The 16,102-nt window shown below is 45.7% G+C and overlaps 1 protein-coding gene across 1 annotated transcript; it reads left to right on the forward strand.

The window, feature by feature from the left end:
- Window positions 1-930: 930 nt before the first annotated feature.
- PIK3CG (phosphatidylinositol-4,5-bisphosphate 3-kinase catalytic subunit gamma) lies at window positions 931-14,608 on the forward strand (the record flags this gene model as incomplete). The annotated part of the gene is made up of 7 exons (XM_032221194.1): window positions 931-1,040; window positions 5,663-7,657; window positions 8,587-8,652; window positions 10,197-10,422; window positions 11,884-11,987; window positions 12,454-12,600; window positions 14,477-14,608. Coding segments are annotated over exons 1-7 (2,691 nt in total), but the record flags the coding sequence as incomplete, so codon positions are not given.
- Between the last annotated feature and the right edge of the window lie 1,494 nt (window positions 14,609-16,102).

Genomic DNA, 16,102 nt, shown 5'->3' on the forward strand with positions numbered 1-16,102 from the left:
CACTGTACAGTAGAATCCATCTTAAGGCAGTACGGTAGAAGCCATTTTAAGGCACAACAAGCTGTATCTTAACAGAACACACACATCAAGGGGTGTTACGGGTGTCTTACCCTCACAGTATTAGTTTCCAGGGGATAAGTAATCTATCACGTTTGGCTGAAATTGCTCGAGGTGTTCCAGAGTTATGCTGGAACACACACACACACAGGCACACACACACACACACACACAGAGCCATTTATACACACACACACACACACACACACACACACATATATATATATATATATACATATACATACATACATACATACATATACACATACATACATACATACATACATACATGATTGATTGCAATGCCTTAAAACCTGGGACTTGTGAAAAAGTCTGCTTAAATAGAAATGAAAGGGTCCAAGCAAATACTGATGGTTAATTGGTTCAGGGATGCGAGATGAGTAACAAAAACTCTGAGTACCAAATAACCCCCCCCCCTCGTAAGAAATACAATAGCAGAGTTGGAAGGGACCTTGGAGGTCTTCTAGTCCAACCCCCTGCCTAGGCAGGAAACCCTATACCATTCCAGACAAATGGCTATCCAGCATCTTCCTAAAGACGTCCAGTGTTGGGGCATTCACAACTTCTGGAGGCAACTTCTGTTCCACTGATTAATTGTTCTAACTGTCAGGAAATTTCTCCTCAGTTCTAAGTAGCTTCTCTCCTTGATTAGTTTCCACCCGTTGCTTCTTGTTCTGTCCTCAGTTCTAAGTTGCTTCTCTCCTTGATTAGTTTCCACCCATTGCTTCTTGTTCTGTCCTCAGGTGCCTTGGAGAATAGCTTGACTCCCTCTTCTTTGTGGCAGCCCCTGAGATATTGGAACACTGCTATCATGTCTTCCCTAGTCCTTCTTAGTCCTTCAAATAATGTAGTGAGTCACAAGGCAGCTGACACCCGACAAGTTGTAGCTTGCGCATCAAGCATCAAACAACGACTACCAGCACATAAATTTCCCCGTCAAAATGTGTCGAGTATCAAATTCGGTGAGTTGAGTACCAAGATGCCACTATAATTGGTATGCGTGAAGTCTGTTCATAAACCAAGACATTTTACTGTGAAATGCATCATTTTTAAAAAGTTGATTAAATGTATATCCAGCTTTCTTCTGAAAGTATACCATTTTTCAAACTTACAACCACTGCAGCATCCTCCTGGTCACATGATCAAAATTCAGATGCTTGGCAACTGGTTCATATTTATGACGGTTGCCATGACAGCGACCTCCTGACAAAGTGTCAACCCCTAAAGTTGTCATGGTGAGGAAAGGGGTGGGGAGAGCGCATTCCACGTATACTTTCGGCTAGAGTTGGGTCTCAGATTACCGTAGCAGGCTTGGGAGGGGGGCACCTCATTGGGGAATGTGATTTATGACACAGACTGAGGGGAGGGAAGGAACAGGGCTAAAGTTCAGCTATAATTCAAAGAAGGCTCAGATCTGACTGCAAAAAGGTCTTGCCAAAATAAATGCTGCTAATAAATGACTAATTTTCTTTTGAAACTTGGCTCGGGACTCATGAATCAATTGAGGGCATTTTTTTGGAAACCTGACCCAAAGTCAATGGGGAAACTGGATTCACTTAACAACCTAATTTAACAAAGGCGGTGATTCGCTTAACAAACATGGCAAGAAAGGTTGTGAAACGGGGCAAAATTCACTTCACAAATTTCTCTCTTAACAGCATCCATTTCGGGCTCAATGGGGGTCATAAGTTGAGGACTACTTGTAATTATAATGCAGAATTAACTGCCTACTGTTTTCATCCAGGCTGAATGAATGAGTTTTCTATTTTTTTCTTTCCTTCTTGAGCAACTTTTGAGGCATGGTTCCGCCAGTATTTTTTCAGCCACTCGTTCCTCTTTTCTTTTTTTAATGATTGCAACTACAGCCAGTATGTCTGACAGTTCTAACAGGAAAAGCATTTAAAAAAAAAAACAACAACCCAATTTTAAAGCTAACGATCTTGTTTATAGCCGAGTGGGTTAAAGCTTCCTTCCTGGTTACCCTAAGACTTCCGTTGCCTTGACGGATAAAAGGAAGCCAGAAAAACAGAACATCTCACCCGAAGGAGCCACTTTCCATGTTGTGAGTTGTTGCCATTTTAAAACCGAGCAGAATTCAAAACTATACAAATGAGGTTTCTGCAGAAATTCAGTTCCTGCTTCCCAATCAGGTAAAATCTTTCATTCAATAGTTCATCGTTTGCTTTCATGGATCGTGGGAAAATTAACAATTCTACTCAATGATTTGCTGAAATCCCAAAATTGTTTGCTTCTACGCATCTTTTGAGGGACGTGGCGGCTCAGTGGCTAAGACACTGAGCTTGTCGATCAGAAAGATCGGCGTTTCGGCATTTCGAATCCCTAGCGCCGCGTAACGGAGTGAGCTCCCGTTACTTGTCCCAGCTTCTGCCAACCCAACAGTTCGAAAGCTCGTAAAAATGCAAGTAGAGAAATAGGAACCACCTTTGGTGGGAAGGTAACAGCGTTCCGTGCTCCTTTGGCGTTGAATCCTGCTGGCCACATTACTACAGAGACGTCTTCGGACAGCGCTGGCTCTTCGGCTTTGAAATGGAGATGAGCACCCCCCCCCCTTAGGGTCGGGAACAATTAGAACATATGTGCGAGGGGAACCTTTGCCTTTTTACTCATCTTTTGTTCTGAAACTTTTCCGGAGATAAAATATGGGGGAAGAATTTGTTAGAAAAAAGCATCATAGCATCAAAAAATTTTGTTGGGAAAAAAATAATGCGTGATGAGCAGTGTTGTCCTTATTAATGAAGGAGGAACAGATCAAAATGGCTTGTATCCGTTTAGCCTTCATTTCACCTAGGTATAGTGGGAAAAATGGAAATTATAAGACAGTTTTTAAACATTTTTTGTCATTGATCAGGGGTTGATGTAAAATGCATTGTATGTTGGTTGAAGCACATTGAGTTTTGATTTAATCTAGGAAGACAGTTGTTAATTATTTTAATTATATAACTTAAAGAGGACACAGAATGTTATTTGTTATGGAATAGATTTTGTGAGTGGTTCGAGACAAGAGGTAGAAATTACACGAAAAAAGATCACTGCTATGTACAAATTAAATATAAAGATGATTCATAATTATAAATACGGCAATATAATCAACAGAAGTATAAGTAAGCCAATATAAAGAGAAATTTAGCTAAAACTAGCCTGTTATATTATTTCTGTTGTAACCAGTATATGTATGTATGTACTGGTATATGTATGTATGTGTATATATATATGTATATATGTATATGTACATGTACATGTATATGTATATGTACATATTTCCCTATTTTGCTTCTGTAAATTATATACCCTGATAATGTACTGTGTTCAAAATATTTATTAAAATAATAATAATATTTTAATTATATAAAAATACTCCTGTTATCCCCCTGCAGTTTTTCCCCAAAAATAATTTTTCTCCTCTCTTTGCAAACTGGCCAAGATGCTGTCTTTGAAATTTTGTTCAAAATAAAAAAATAAAAGTCATAACATTTATAGAGCAATTCTTTCAATACCGATGCTTTGAAATGTTTCAGCTTTTAAACAGAAACAGTGTCTATTTAGTATTTGGAAATGGATGAGGACATTACCTCATCTTAATAAAACATTAAAAACAGCCTGCCTTCTGGGTTAAGCATGAATCTCTTGAGTTCAACCCAGATTTAAGGGCATACAATGGGACTCTGTAAAACAGATTTCTAAAAAATTCTTTCTTTTCTATAACAGACGTCTAGTTCCCCAAAATGCTTCAGAGAAAAATGTGGAATTAAAAAAAAAGATACTAGAAAAATAACATTTATAGGACAAACGGCATGTTTAAACCCGAATCGTTTTTAAAGTGCTTCAGATTTTAAACATACGTTCCAAAAACAGTTCCTACTTAAATATTTGGAAATGATTATATTCTTGATGATGATGATGATGAATGATAATTATAATAGGTTAAACACGGATTTGTCCTTCCAGTTAATGTGAATCTATGAGTTTAATTCAGATTTAAGCCCACGCAGTTGGAATCAGTAGAACAGATTTTTTTTTTTAAAAAAAAAAAGCTTTATTTTGTATGACGGACTTCTCATTCCCCAAATCGCTGCAGAGAATAATGTAGAATTTTCTCATGAATTGCTTGGACTGGGGTACAAAGATTAAATTGAAGCATCTTGTGTGTGCAGAGGAAGTGCAAGTGTAAGCCACCTAGAGTGGTCTCTAAGCCAGGCGGGTGCCGTTTAATAAGTAAATAAACATAAAAACCACTCTATCAATTGAAAAGTTTGAAAATCAAAATAGAAGAAGCAACGTTCTCGGGTTGATGGAGATGAGATCAGGATTCGGGCTATGGGGTGGGTGGGAAAATGCTTGTACCCCCATGGGAGAGGCAGCTGAGCGGTGGCTCAGAATGTTGGTGACCACGGCATTCTAAGCCCTCCCCTTCCTGGTCACATGACTCATGTTTTCCACTCTCCCATACAAACAACACCTGGGCATATAGCAGAGTATTGGTGTCAAACTGGATTTCATTGAGGGCTGCATCAGGGTTGTGTTTGATCTCTCGGGACCGGGGTGGGTGTGGCCAGCTCAACATCACTCATGTCGGGGGCACCTGTGGTGGCCTCAGCGCTCTGCCAGCAAAAACAGGCTCCCGAACCCCGTTTCCACCTGCGACAGCCTCCTGCAACCCTCTGCCAGTGAAAATGGAGCTCGGGAGGGCTGCATTCAGCCCCATTTTTGCTGGCAGAGGCACTGCGGGAAACCCCTGACTTAGAACTTGCTATTATCTTTATTTTTTAAAAAATTATCATTAATGGAAGGAAAGCAAAAGGTTTCAAAAAGGCTTCCCTTCTGTTCAACCCGCTTTCATTAGATGCGTGTAAAAAAAAAAACCTCGATTTTTGAGCGTGGCATGACAAAACCGCGGTCCACTAAAGCGCGCCCGATTAAAGCGCGTACCTGACGTCATCAGCAGCGCGACAAATACGACCGCGGAGAAAAAAGGGCGCTTTAAAAAGCGCTTTTAAAGCAAGCCAATTCACGTAAAGGTAAGGGTTAGGTTTAGGTTTAGGGTTAGGGTTAGGTTAAGGGTTAGGGTTAGGTTTAGGGTTACGTTAAGCATTAGGGTTAGGTTTAGGGTTAGGTTAAGGGTTAGTGTTAGGTTTAGCGTTAGGTTAAGGGTTAGGTTTAGGTTTAGGTTTAGGTTTAGGTTAAGGGTTAGGTTTAGGGTTAGGTTTAGGGTTAGGGTTACGTTAAGCGTTAGGGTTAGGTTAAGGGTTCGCGTTAGGTTTAGCGTTAGGTTAAGGGTTAGGTTTAGGTTTAGGTTTAGGTTAAGGGTTAGGTTTAGGGTTAGGTTTAGGGTTAGGTTTGGGGGGGTTAGGGTAAGGTTTTCGCGTTAATTTTAACTTTACCGCTCACAGCGTGATGTTTTCGTCGCGCTGTGATGACGTCAGGTACGCGCTTTCGTCGAGCGCGCAATTGTCTACCGCGGTTTTGTGGTGGAACCATTTTTGAGATCGTATTTAACATAAACTCAGCCGAGACTTCCCGGTCAGTGGGGAAAGAAATAACCTGGCATTGTGTTGGATTTCCCTAGACTGCCTGTGGCATGGAGTTGGAGAGCAGCGATCAAGCTGTGGTTATGAGAGATGACAACAAGCGACGCCGGAGGAGGAGGATGAAGCCCTACTGTACAGCCAACACTCTGTCGTCGACGGAACTCATCTCCATTGAGTTTGTTTTCCCCACGACCAGCATCGTACTCGACATCCCTACCAACTGCACGGTGGAGCAGATGAAAGGCCAGGTCTGGATGCGGGCAGTGGAAGGCCACCAGACCTCCGACCTGTTCCGCAAGATCACGCCGGATCAATTTCTCCTCCTGTATCAGAAGAAGGGCCAGTGGTACGAAATCTACGACAAGCACCAGATCATGCAGACCCTGGATTGTATCTTATATTGGAAAGTCTTGCAGAAGAAAGTGGGCAAGATCCATGTGGTTGAGAAGCCCAATCTTTCCGAGGAAGTGCAAGAGTTCCAAAACCAGCTCAATTATCTGATCGGCTATGATGTCACCGACGTGAGCAACGTGCACGACGATGAACTCGAGTTTGCCCGCCGTAGGCTGCTCACCCCGCGGACGATTGAAGTCTCCTGTCGGGATCCAAAATTGTACTCCATGCCCGTTTGGACTACATCTAAACCCCTCCCGGAGTATTTGCTGAGCAGAATTGTCAACAATAATATTTTTCTCAACATCCACAGAGGAACCACCAGCCAGAAGATCAAAGTGGCGGTGGACGATACGCCAGACGTCATCCTCCAGAGCTTCTTCATGAAAATGGCGAAGAAGAAGTCTTTGATGAACATCCCCGAAGACCACAGCGAGCAGGATTTTGTCCTGCGAGTGAGTGGCAGAGATGAGTACATTGTCGGCGAGACACCCATCAAGAACTTCCACTGGATAAGACAGTGTCTGAAAAAGGGGGATGAAATCCATCTGGTCCTAGATGAACCACCGGACCCGAACCAGGATGAAGTTCAAAAAGAAGAATGGCCATTGGTGGACGATTGCACTGGAGTTTCGGGATATCACGAGCAGCTCACCATCCATGGGAAAGACCATGAAAGGGTGTTCACCATATCGTTGTGGGATTGCAACCGTAAGTTCAGGATCAAGATCATCGGCATGGATATCCCTGTATTACCGAGAAACACGGACCTTACGGTTTTCGTGGAGGCTAACATTCAGCACAGCCAACAGCTCCTTTCCCAGCGGAGAACAACCGCTAAGCCGTTCACCGAAGAGGTTCTGTGGAACGTTTGGCTTGAGTTTGACATCAAGATCAAGGACCTTCCAAAAGGAGCGTTGCTCACCCTGCAGATACATTGCGGCAAAACTCCCGCACCGTCCGCCAAGGGTAACCTCCACCCGCACGACTCGCCCTCGTCCGACCCTAAATACAAAACTCAGCTTCTCTACTACGTCAACCTTTTGCTGATAGACCACCGCTCCCTGCTCAGAACGGGGGACTACGTCCTTCACATGTGGAAAATCCCGGGCAAGGGGGAAGAGCAAGGAAGCATCAACGCGGATAAGCTAACCTCGGCCACCAATCCGGATAAAGAGAATTCAATGGCTATTTCGATCGTGTTGGACAAGTACTGTCACCCCATCGCCCTCCCGAAGCACAAGATACCGTCGGATCCTCAGGGGGACAGGGCCAGAGTTGAAATGCCAAACCAGCTGCGGAAACAGCTGGAGGAGATCATAGCTACCGATCTGCTCAACCCACTCACCCCCGAAGACAAGGAATTACTGTGGCACTTCAGGTACGAAAGCATCAAGCACCCCAAAGCGTACCCCAAGTTGCTTAGCTCGGTGAAATGGGGACAGCAGGAACTAGTCGCCGAGACTTACCAACTGCTCGCGAAAAGAGAGGCCTGGGACCTGAGCACTCTGGATGTCGGCTTGCCCATCCAGCTTCTGGATTGCAACTTTTCGGATGAAACCGTGAGAACGATGGCGGTGCAGAAGTTGGAAGGCTTAGAAGATGACGATGTTCTCCACTACCTCTTGCAGCTGGTGCAGGTAAGATAGAGGGACGTTTCTGGTGTCTTTAGCGGACCCACTCTTGGTTAGTGTTCTGACCTACCGTATTTTTCAGAGTATAAGACACACCTTTTTCCCTCAAAAAAAGAGGCTGAAAATCTGGGTGCGTCTTCTACACTGAATACAGCATTTTTGGCCTCCCGAAACCCCGCACCGCTTCACCAAAATGGCTTTGCAGAGCCTTTAGAAGGTTTTCAGACAACTCCTGGAGGCTGGGGAGGGCAGAAATTCCCCCCCCCCCAGTCCCCAGGACCACTCTATAAGCCTCCTAAAGGCTATCCATGCCCTTTTTTTGCTCATTTTTGCCCCCCCCCCGAAGCACTCTACAAGCCTCCTAAAGGCTATTCATGCATGTCTGTGCAATGGTGCTGAGCTGGGGAGACAGCTGGCGTGCCCAAAAACAGGGGTCTACGTGCCACCTGTGGTTGGCCATCACGGTTTTTTAGGTGTTGAGTATGGCACGTGTGGGAAATCAGTTTTTATTCCTTGTTACATCTCCCAATTGGCGTTGCCAAATAGCAACGGCTATTCTATTCCGTGTCCTTCACAGACACTCGCGATACGCAGCTTAAGCCTCCCCGAGACAGCGATTTTAAGAGGAAAAAAAAAATCTAACCCGAAATTGCCTAAAATTCACACAAACTTTGCCGTTTGCATCTCCTGGGCTTTTAACAGCTACAGGGTGCCTTGAGGCTGAAGCAATGAAGTTTACACTTTTCTTCCGATGTTTTGCTGGCCCGCATTCAATTTCTTCGTTCGCACAAAGCTTTAACAACAAAAAAACAGAAATTAAAGGAAGGAAATTAAAAACGAATCCAATTATGTGCTAGGAGAAATTCCAGATTAAAGAATCCAAAAGTAAAGCCTGTTTGTGCTTATTTTTTATTTCCCCCCCCCTCTTATTTCAGGCAGTCAAATTTGAGCCTTACCATGACAGCGCCTTAGCCCGGTTTCTTCTAAAGCGCGGTTTGAGGGTAAGTATTGGAAAATATTTAAATCAGATGGCGCATCGATGGAATTTCTCGGTCATCACAGTTGTCCCAAAGGAAAGGGTGGGCTTCAGAAATTTTAGCAAGGGGAAATAACAAACAATTATTATTTTTTGCCTTCTTTTAACTACAATAACAAAAGGGAATGTTAATATATACTTTAGGTGATTATCAACTAGAAACGTCAACATTTCTTAGATTGTTTTAGATTTTAAATGGTCATTTTGTTAATACATATTAATAGATTGTTGTTTAGAGATAGTTATAAAGGCAAAGCTTTTTTGCGCCTGTGGAGAGGAGAGGTGAGAAAAATAGTAAATAACCTCTAGTTAACTATAATAATAATAATAAAGAAATGTTAGGGGGAGGAAATGTTAGATATCCTATTAATTGATTTTTTTTAGAATATGTTATAAAGATATGGCAGATTGATTGAGACTGGGGAGGGGGGGGAAATGCCAGCAGGTCGCTGTGTTCTTAAAATCTTAACTAAATGAAAATGTTGGTATGGTGATAGTAAAATATATAAATTTTAAAATATACAATTCAAACCGAATGGAATATATGTGATTGTGGAAGGAATGCACGAAATGTACTTGTGACCAGTGGATACACTTTCTACAAGATGTAATGAAAGATTATTCTTTTTTTTTTTGTGCTTTTTCTGCAATAAATCCAATAAAAAAAAATTCAAAAAAAAATATTTAGCAAGGGGTTCTATGCCGGGTTGCTGGGTGGGCGTGGCCATGGCCCAGGGGTGAAATCCTCCTGGTTCAGCCAAACCATTAGGGACGATTATCACGGGAAGCTTCTCCCCCTCCCACTTTTTAAAGCATTTTTTTTCCTGCCGGTTCCGGCGAATAGTCAGGGGAAAAAATGCTTTGAAAAGTGGGGAAACAATTCTTCTCATGATTGGGCGGCTCAGCTGTGAGCCGCGCGATTGTCAGAAGCTTTTTTGTTTTCACTTTTTAAAGTATTTTTTCCCTGCCTATTCGCCCGAACTGGCAGGAAGAAAAAAATGAAAAAAAGTTGGCTACGCCCACCCAGTCACATGACACCCACCCCCACCAAGCCTCGCCCACAGAACTGGTGGGCAAAAAAAATTAGATTTCACCACCGGGGTAGCCTAGTTGGCCTCCTATACCACCGGGGGTGTGTGTTTGCCCTCCCAAGGCTCCAGAGTCTTTCCGCGAGCCTCCGGGTGGACGAAAACGGCTTCCCCAGGCTCCGGAGACCCTCTGGAAGCGGGAAACGGGCTCGTTTCCGGCCTTCCTGAACTTCCAGGAGACCCGTTTTTTGCCCTCCCCGAGACTCCACGCATGCCCTGCACTTACCTGCATCCAAAACGGGCCGCGTGGGGACTCCTGGGAGGGGAGGGGAGGGGTGGGCGCGGCCAGCCAGAAGTAAGATTTAGGGGTTCTCCGAACTGCACTGAATCTTAGCTCGAGGTTTTATCGAACCCCTGCGACCCCCCCCCCCCGCAGCAGCCCCCCTCCCTCTGCCTTAGATGCTACTTCTTCCATTCCCAGAACAAGCGGATTGGACACTTCCTCTTCTGGTTCCTGAGGAGCGAGATTGCTCAATCCATGCATTACCAGCAGAGGTTTGCCGTGATCTTGGAGGCGTATCTGAGAGGGTGTGGCAAAGCGATGCTGAAAGACTTCCTCAGGCAGGTCCAAGTGACGGAGCTGCTGCACAAGGTCACCCGGGAGATCAAGGCCATCTCCGCAGAGAAGTACGACATCACCCCTCAAGGTAGGTGACGTTTTCGGATGCCGTGCGTTCTTCGCCTCCCTCGTTTTTTTGGGTCACCTGGCAGCAAAATCCATGGTATCTTTTGCATCGTTGCGGTTTCCAGACGAGTCGGTTGTGAACCCAAGTGAAAACCCAAAAATAGACTCACGGAAGAGAACGTTAGTAGCTCAGGGTTGAACCCTGAGGTCTTTGGTGCTCTCTGAGCCTGGTGGTTTTCTCGTAGACGTTTCATTACCAAACTAGGCAACATCATCAGTGCAAGAAGGGAGGAGGGTTTGTGGAGGAGGAAGAGGAGGACGACTGTGGGCTCCTTGGTGCTCTCTGAGCTTGGTGGTTTTCTTGTAGACATTTCGTTACCCAAACTAGGTAACATCATCAGTGCTAGAAGGTTGTAGGGGTGGTGGTGGTGGAGGAGGAGGGGGGAGGGCTGTGGTGCCCTTGGTGCTCTCTGAGCTTGGTTGTTTCCTTGGAGACATTTTACTACCGAACTAGGTAACGTCATCAATGCTAGAAAGGAGGAGGATTTGAGGAGGAGGAGGACGACTGTGGGGCCCTTGGTGGTCTCTGAATTTGCTTATTTTCTCACAATCATTTTGTTACCAAACTAAGTAACATCATCAGTGTAAGAAGGGAGGAGGGTTTGAGGAGGAGGAGAAGGAGGAGGAGGAGGAGGAGGAGGAGGAGGAGGAGGAGGAGGAAGACGACTGTGGGGTCCTTGGTGCTCTCTGAGCTTGGTGGTTTTCTTGTAGACATTTCATTACCCAAACTAGGTAACATCATCAGTGCTAGAAGGTTGTAGGGGTGGTGGTGGTGGAGGAGGAGGGGGGAGGACTGTGGGGTCCTTGGTGCTCTCTGAACCTGGTTGTTTTCTTGGAGACATTTTACTACCGAACTAGGTAACGTCATCAGTGCTAGAAAGGAGTAGGATTTGAGGAGGAGGAGGAGGAGGAGGAGGAGGAGGAGGAGGAGGAGGGGGACGACGACTGTGGGGCCCTTGGTGGTCTCTGAATTTGCTTATTTTGTCACAATCATTTTGTTACCAAACTAAGTAACATCATCAGTGTAAGAAGGGAAGAGGGTTTGAGGAGGAGGAAGAGGAAGAGGAGGAGGAGGAAGAGGAGGAGGACTGTGGGGTCCTTGATGCTCTCTGAGCTTGGTTGTTTTCTTGAAGACGTTTCGTTACCAAACTAGGTAACATCATCAGTGCTAGAAGGGTGTAGGGGTGGTGGTGGAGGAGGAGGAGGAGGACTGAGGATTCCTTGGTGCGCGCTCACATTGCTACCAACCGGTAGCAAAGGTAATTGATTGATTTCGCTCCTGCCAAAAAGGTTTGGAAATAGTGTCCTGAAGGAGAAATGGAGGACCTACCAGCCATTCCTCATTCCATTTCATTCTAATTAAATTAAGTTTCTGAGTTTTTAAAAAAATCCCCCCCCCCCCCTTCCATTCTCATTTCTTTAGTCATCACGCAGCTGAAACAAAAACTTGAGAGGCTACAGGACAATAGGTTTCCAGAATGTTTCAGGGTTCCCTACGACCCCGGACTGAAAGCAGGAGCACTGTTGGTAAATATCATTTCCTTTTTTCTTAGCAAAGTCAGGTGAATGAGGGTCAACGGGATTAGAGCCTAAACAGAGCCCTTGGGACATGAGGAGGAGTGAATGGGCCACGTGGAGACTCCTGGGAGGGGTGGGTGGGGTGGGCGGGGCCAGCCGGTCATTGCAACAACCAGTGCGGCGAATCGGATGCAAAATTAGCACATCCGGTTTTGCCCAAACCAGCCCGAACTAGCTGAATCTCACCCCTCTTACTAATGTATCGACTGCTGTGTTTCAATTAACAACTTGGGCAAGGAATGTCGTAAAATTGGGGGGAAACTCACTTCAATGTCTCACTTAACAACAGAAATTTTGGGGCCAATTGTGGTCATAAGTTGAGGACTATATGTAGATGCAAAGTCCTGGCCTTTTAATCATGAGGTGTCAGTTCTGGTGGTGAACGGTGTACATAAGCGTCCCTCTTTTCTCGCAGATCGAAAAATGCAAAGTAATGGCTTCCAAGAAAAAACCTCTGTGGCTAGAATTCAAATGCGCGGATCCAACCTCTCTGTCCAGCGAAACCATCGGCATCATCTTCAAACATGGTGATGATCTGAGGCAGGATATGCTCATTTTACAGGTAACATGTATGCAACACACTGAGGGAAGCCAGTGAGATAGGAGAAACTTTCAGCTTGTCCAGAATGCAGCCGCGCGAGCGATCGTGGGTGCGCCTCGGTACACCCATGTTACATCTATCCTCCGCGAGCTGCACTGGCTGCCTATTGGTCTTCGGATACCCTTCAAGGCGCTAGTCGTCACTTATAAAGCCCTACATGGTATTGGACCTGGGTACCTGAGAGACCGCCTCCTGCCGATTACCTCCCATAGACCCATTAGATCCCACAGATTAGGCCTCCTCCGAATTCCATCTGCCGGCCAATGTCGGTTGGCAACCACCCGGAGGAAGGCCTTCTCTGTGGCTGTTCCGGCCCTCTGGAACGATCTCCCCATGGAGATTCGGACCCTCGCCACCCTTCAGGCTTTCCGTAAAGCCGTTAAGACCTGGCTGTTCCACCAGGCCTGGGGCTGTTGAGTTCCACCCGCACTCGAATTGGTTGTGCGTGTTGTGACTTTTTAAATTGTTTTGTATTGCTGTTTGTTTCTGTTTTTACTCTTTTGGTATTTGTGCCCCTTCCCTCCTGGTTTGTCAGCCGCCCTGAGTCCCTTCGGGAATAGGGTGGCATACAAGTTGAATAAACCACTAAACCAAACCACAAACCACTTTAAAACAGAGTTGTCTAACTTGATTTCATTGAGAGCCGCATCAGGATTGAGTTTGGCCTCGGTGGTGGTGGGGAGGTGGGTGTGGCCAGCTTGACGTCATTCATGTCGGGGGCGCCTGTATTGGCCCAAGAGCTCTGGCAGCTGTATTGGCCCAAGAGCTCTGGCAGCTGAAACAAGACGGTGGCCTCCTGCAGCCCTCTGCCAGCAAAAACAGAGCTTGGGGAGGCATGCGCGCACGCACACACAGTTTCCTCTGGCAGAGGGCTGCAGGAGGCCATCATGGTGGCCAAAAATGGAGCCTGGGAGGGCCAAGTACAGCCCTCCCGAGCTCCATTTTCGCCGGCAGAAGCACCACAGGTCAGTCCTTCACTATTTCCAGGGCGACCCCGCCGGTGAGATCAGAGGTGGGTTGCTGCTGGTTCGGCCTGGGCGAACCGATAGTAGCGGCGATTGGAGGCTCCGCCTAATCGCCCGGAAGCTTCTGTGCATGCGCAAAAGTGTTATGCACGAGCGTATGCGCACAAGTGAACCGGTAAGGGAAAAAATTAGAAACTCACCACTGGGCCAGATCTAAGCACCCCGCGAGCCAGATCCGGCCCGCAGGCCTCGAGTTTGACCCCCCCCTGCTCTAAGAAATCATTTTAGTTACGAAAAAGAGGAAATAAAACAGAAGTCTCCTAAGTGGTTGCTACTCGATGTGGAAGTGACCGTATGTACTGGTTTCCCTGAATGACATACATTTTTATTCATAGCAGTTCTCTTTTTCGTATCTTTTTTTTTTAAAATAATGGGATGATCTGTGTAGAAACCTACCAGTTGAAGTATGTGGGACTTTTTGCCTATTTAGCTAAAGTTCAAACTCTCATGTTCCCTAACTTTTGATATTGACGTTAAAGTGTTTTTTAATTAGGGGCAGTCCTCAACTTGCAACAATTCACAGTTCCTAGTTACAACTGCACTGAAAAAAGGTGACTTGTGAATGTTTTTTCACGCTTACGACCACTGCGGCATTTCCGTGGTCACGTGATCAAAATTCAGAGGCTTGGCAACTGGCATGTACTTATGACGGTTGCAGCGTCCCGGGATCACATGATCCCCCCCTCTTTTTTTGCATAAAGTTTATTTGTTTTTTTCCTTTCAAATACATTCATAAATACACACTCTTGTAAGTACTATTAACGTTTATCTATTAACTATTAGCATTTATCCCTGTCTTCTTACAAATATAGAGAACTACAGCTGGGATCATTTTCTTGCCACCCTTGTTTCTCCATCTTGTTTCACAACAACCCTTCTCCGTGGCACGCCAAAACTGCAGTAGACTATTGCGCGCCCGACGAAAGCGCGTACGTGACGTCATCAGCAGCGCGACAAATAAAATTAAAAATAAATTAAATTAAAATTAAAATAAAATTAAAGCAAGCCGATTCACATAAAGGTAAGGGTTAGGTTTAGGGTTAGGTTTAGGGTTAGGTTTAGGGTTAGGTTTACGGTTAGGTTTAGGTTTAGGGTTACGTTAAGCATTAGGGTTAGGTTTAGGGTTAGGTTAAGGGTTAGCGTTAGGTTTAGCGTTAGGTTAAGGGTTAGGGTTAGGTTTAGGGTTAGGTTTAGGGTTAGGTTTGGGTTTGGGTGGGTTAGGTTTAGATTTACGCATTAATTTTAAGTTTACCGCTCACAGCGTGCTGTTTTCGTCACGCTGTGATGACGTCACGTACGCGCTTTCGTCGAGCGCGCTTTAGTCTACCGCGGTTTTGTGGTGGAACCCCCTTCTCAACCTCCCTTCTCTACCTTCTTCTTTCCTCCTCTCCTCCTTCTTTTCTTCTTCCCTTCCCTTTCCCCCACTCTTCCTCTCTTCTCCTTCTTACCCTCTTTCCTATTCTTACTTCCCTTCCTTTACTTCCTCTGCTTTGCCCTTTCTTCCTTTCCTCCTTCCTTTCCGTTGTTGTTGTCCCTGCTTATTTTCTTTCGCTGATGGATTCTTGGGGGTGGCATTCCAGGGAATGGGATCCCCTTTTGCAAATCAAATTCTTGCCGAGAAAACTGCAGGGAATATTTCGCAGCCAGCCTCCCCAGGAAATTAAAACTGACTTGTAAGAGTAGGAAAGAGGGGAGGAATGGGAAGAAGAGGGGAAGGGTAAAGAGGAGGAAGGGGAAGGAGAGAAGGGAAAAGAGAGGAGAAAGGAAGGAAGGAGAGAAGAAAGAGAAGAAAGGGGGGTAGGAAGGAGGGAGGGAAGCAAGGTGGGAAGGAAGGAGGGAAGGAAGGAGAGAAGGAGAGAAGAAAGGAGGGAAGGAAGGAGAGAAGGAGAGAAGAAAGGAGGGAAGGAAGGAGGGAAGGGAGAGAAGGAGGGAAGGAAGGAGGGAATGTAGGAGAGAAGGAAGGGGGAAGGAAGGAGGAAAGGAAGGGGGAAAGGAAGGAGAGAAGGAGAAAAGAAAGGAGGGAAGAAAGGAAGGAGGGAAGGAAGGAGGGAAGGAGAGAAGGTGGGAAGGGGAAGGAGGGAGGGAAGGAAGGGGAGTAGGAGAGAAGAAACGAGGGAAGGAAAGAGGGAGGGAGGGAAGCAAGGTGGGAAGGAAGGAGGGAAGGAAGGAGAGAAGGAGAGAAGAAAGGAGGGAAGGAAGGAGGGAAGGGAGAGAAGGAGGGAAGGAAGGAGGGAAGGGAGAGAAGGAGGGAAGGAAGGAGGGAATGTAGGAGAGAAGGAAGGGGGAAGGAAGGAGGAAAGGAAGGGGGAAAGGAAGGAGAGAAGGAGAAAAGAAAGGAGGGAAGAAAGGAAGGAGGGAAGGAAGGAGGGAAGGAGAGAAGGTGGGAAGGGGAAGGAGGGAGGGAAGGAAGGGGAGTAGGAGAGAAGAGAAGGGAAGGA

This window comes from Thamnophis elegans, chromosome 7 (assembly GCF_009769535.1).
Source record: "Thamnophis elegans isolate rThaEle1 chromosome 7, rThaEle1.pri, whole genome shotgun sequence".
Taxonomy (NCBI): Eukaryota; Metazoa; Chordata; class Lepidosauria; order Squamata; family Colubridae; genus Thamnophis; species Thamnophis elegans.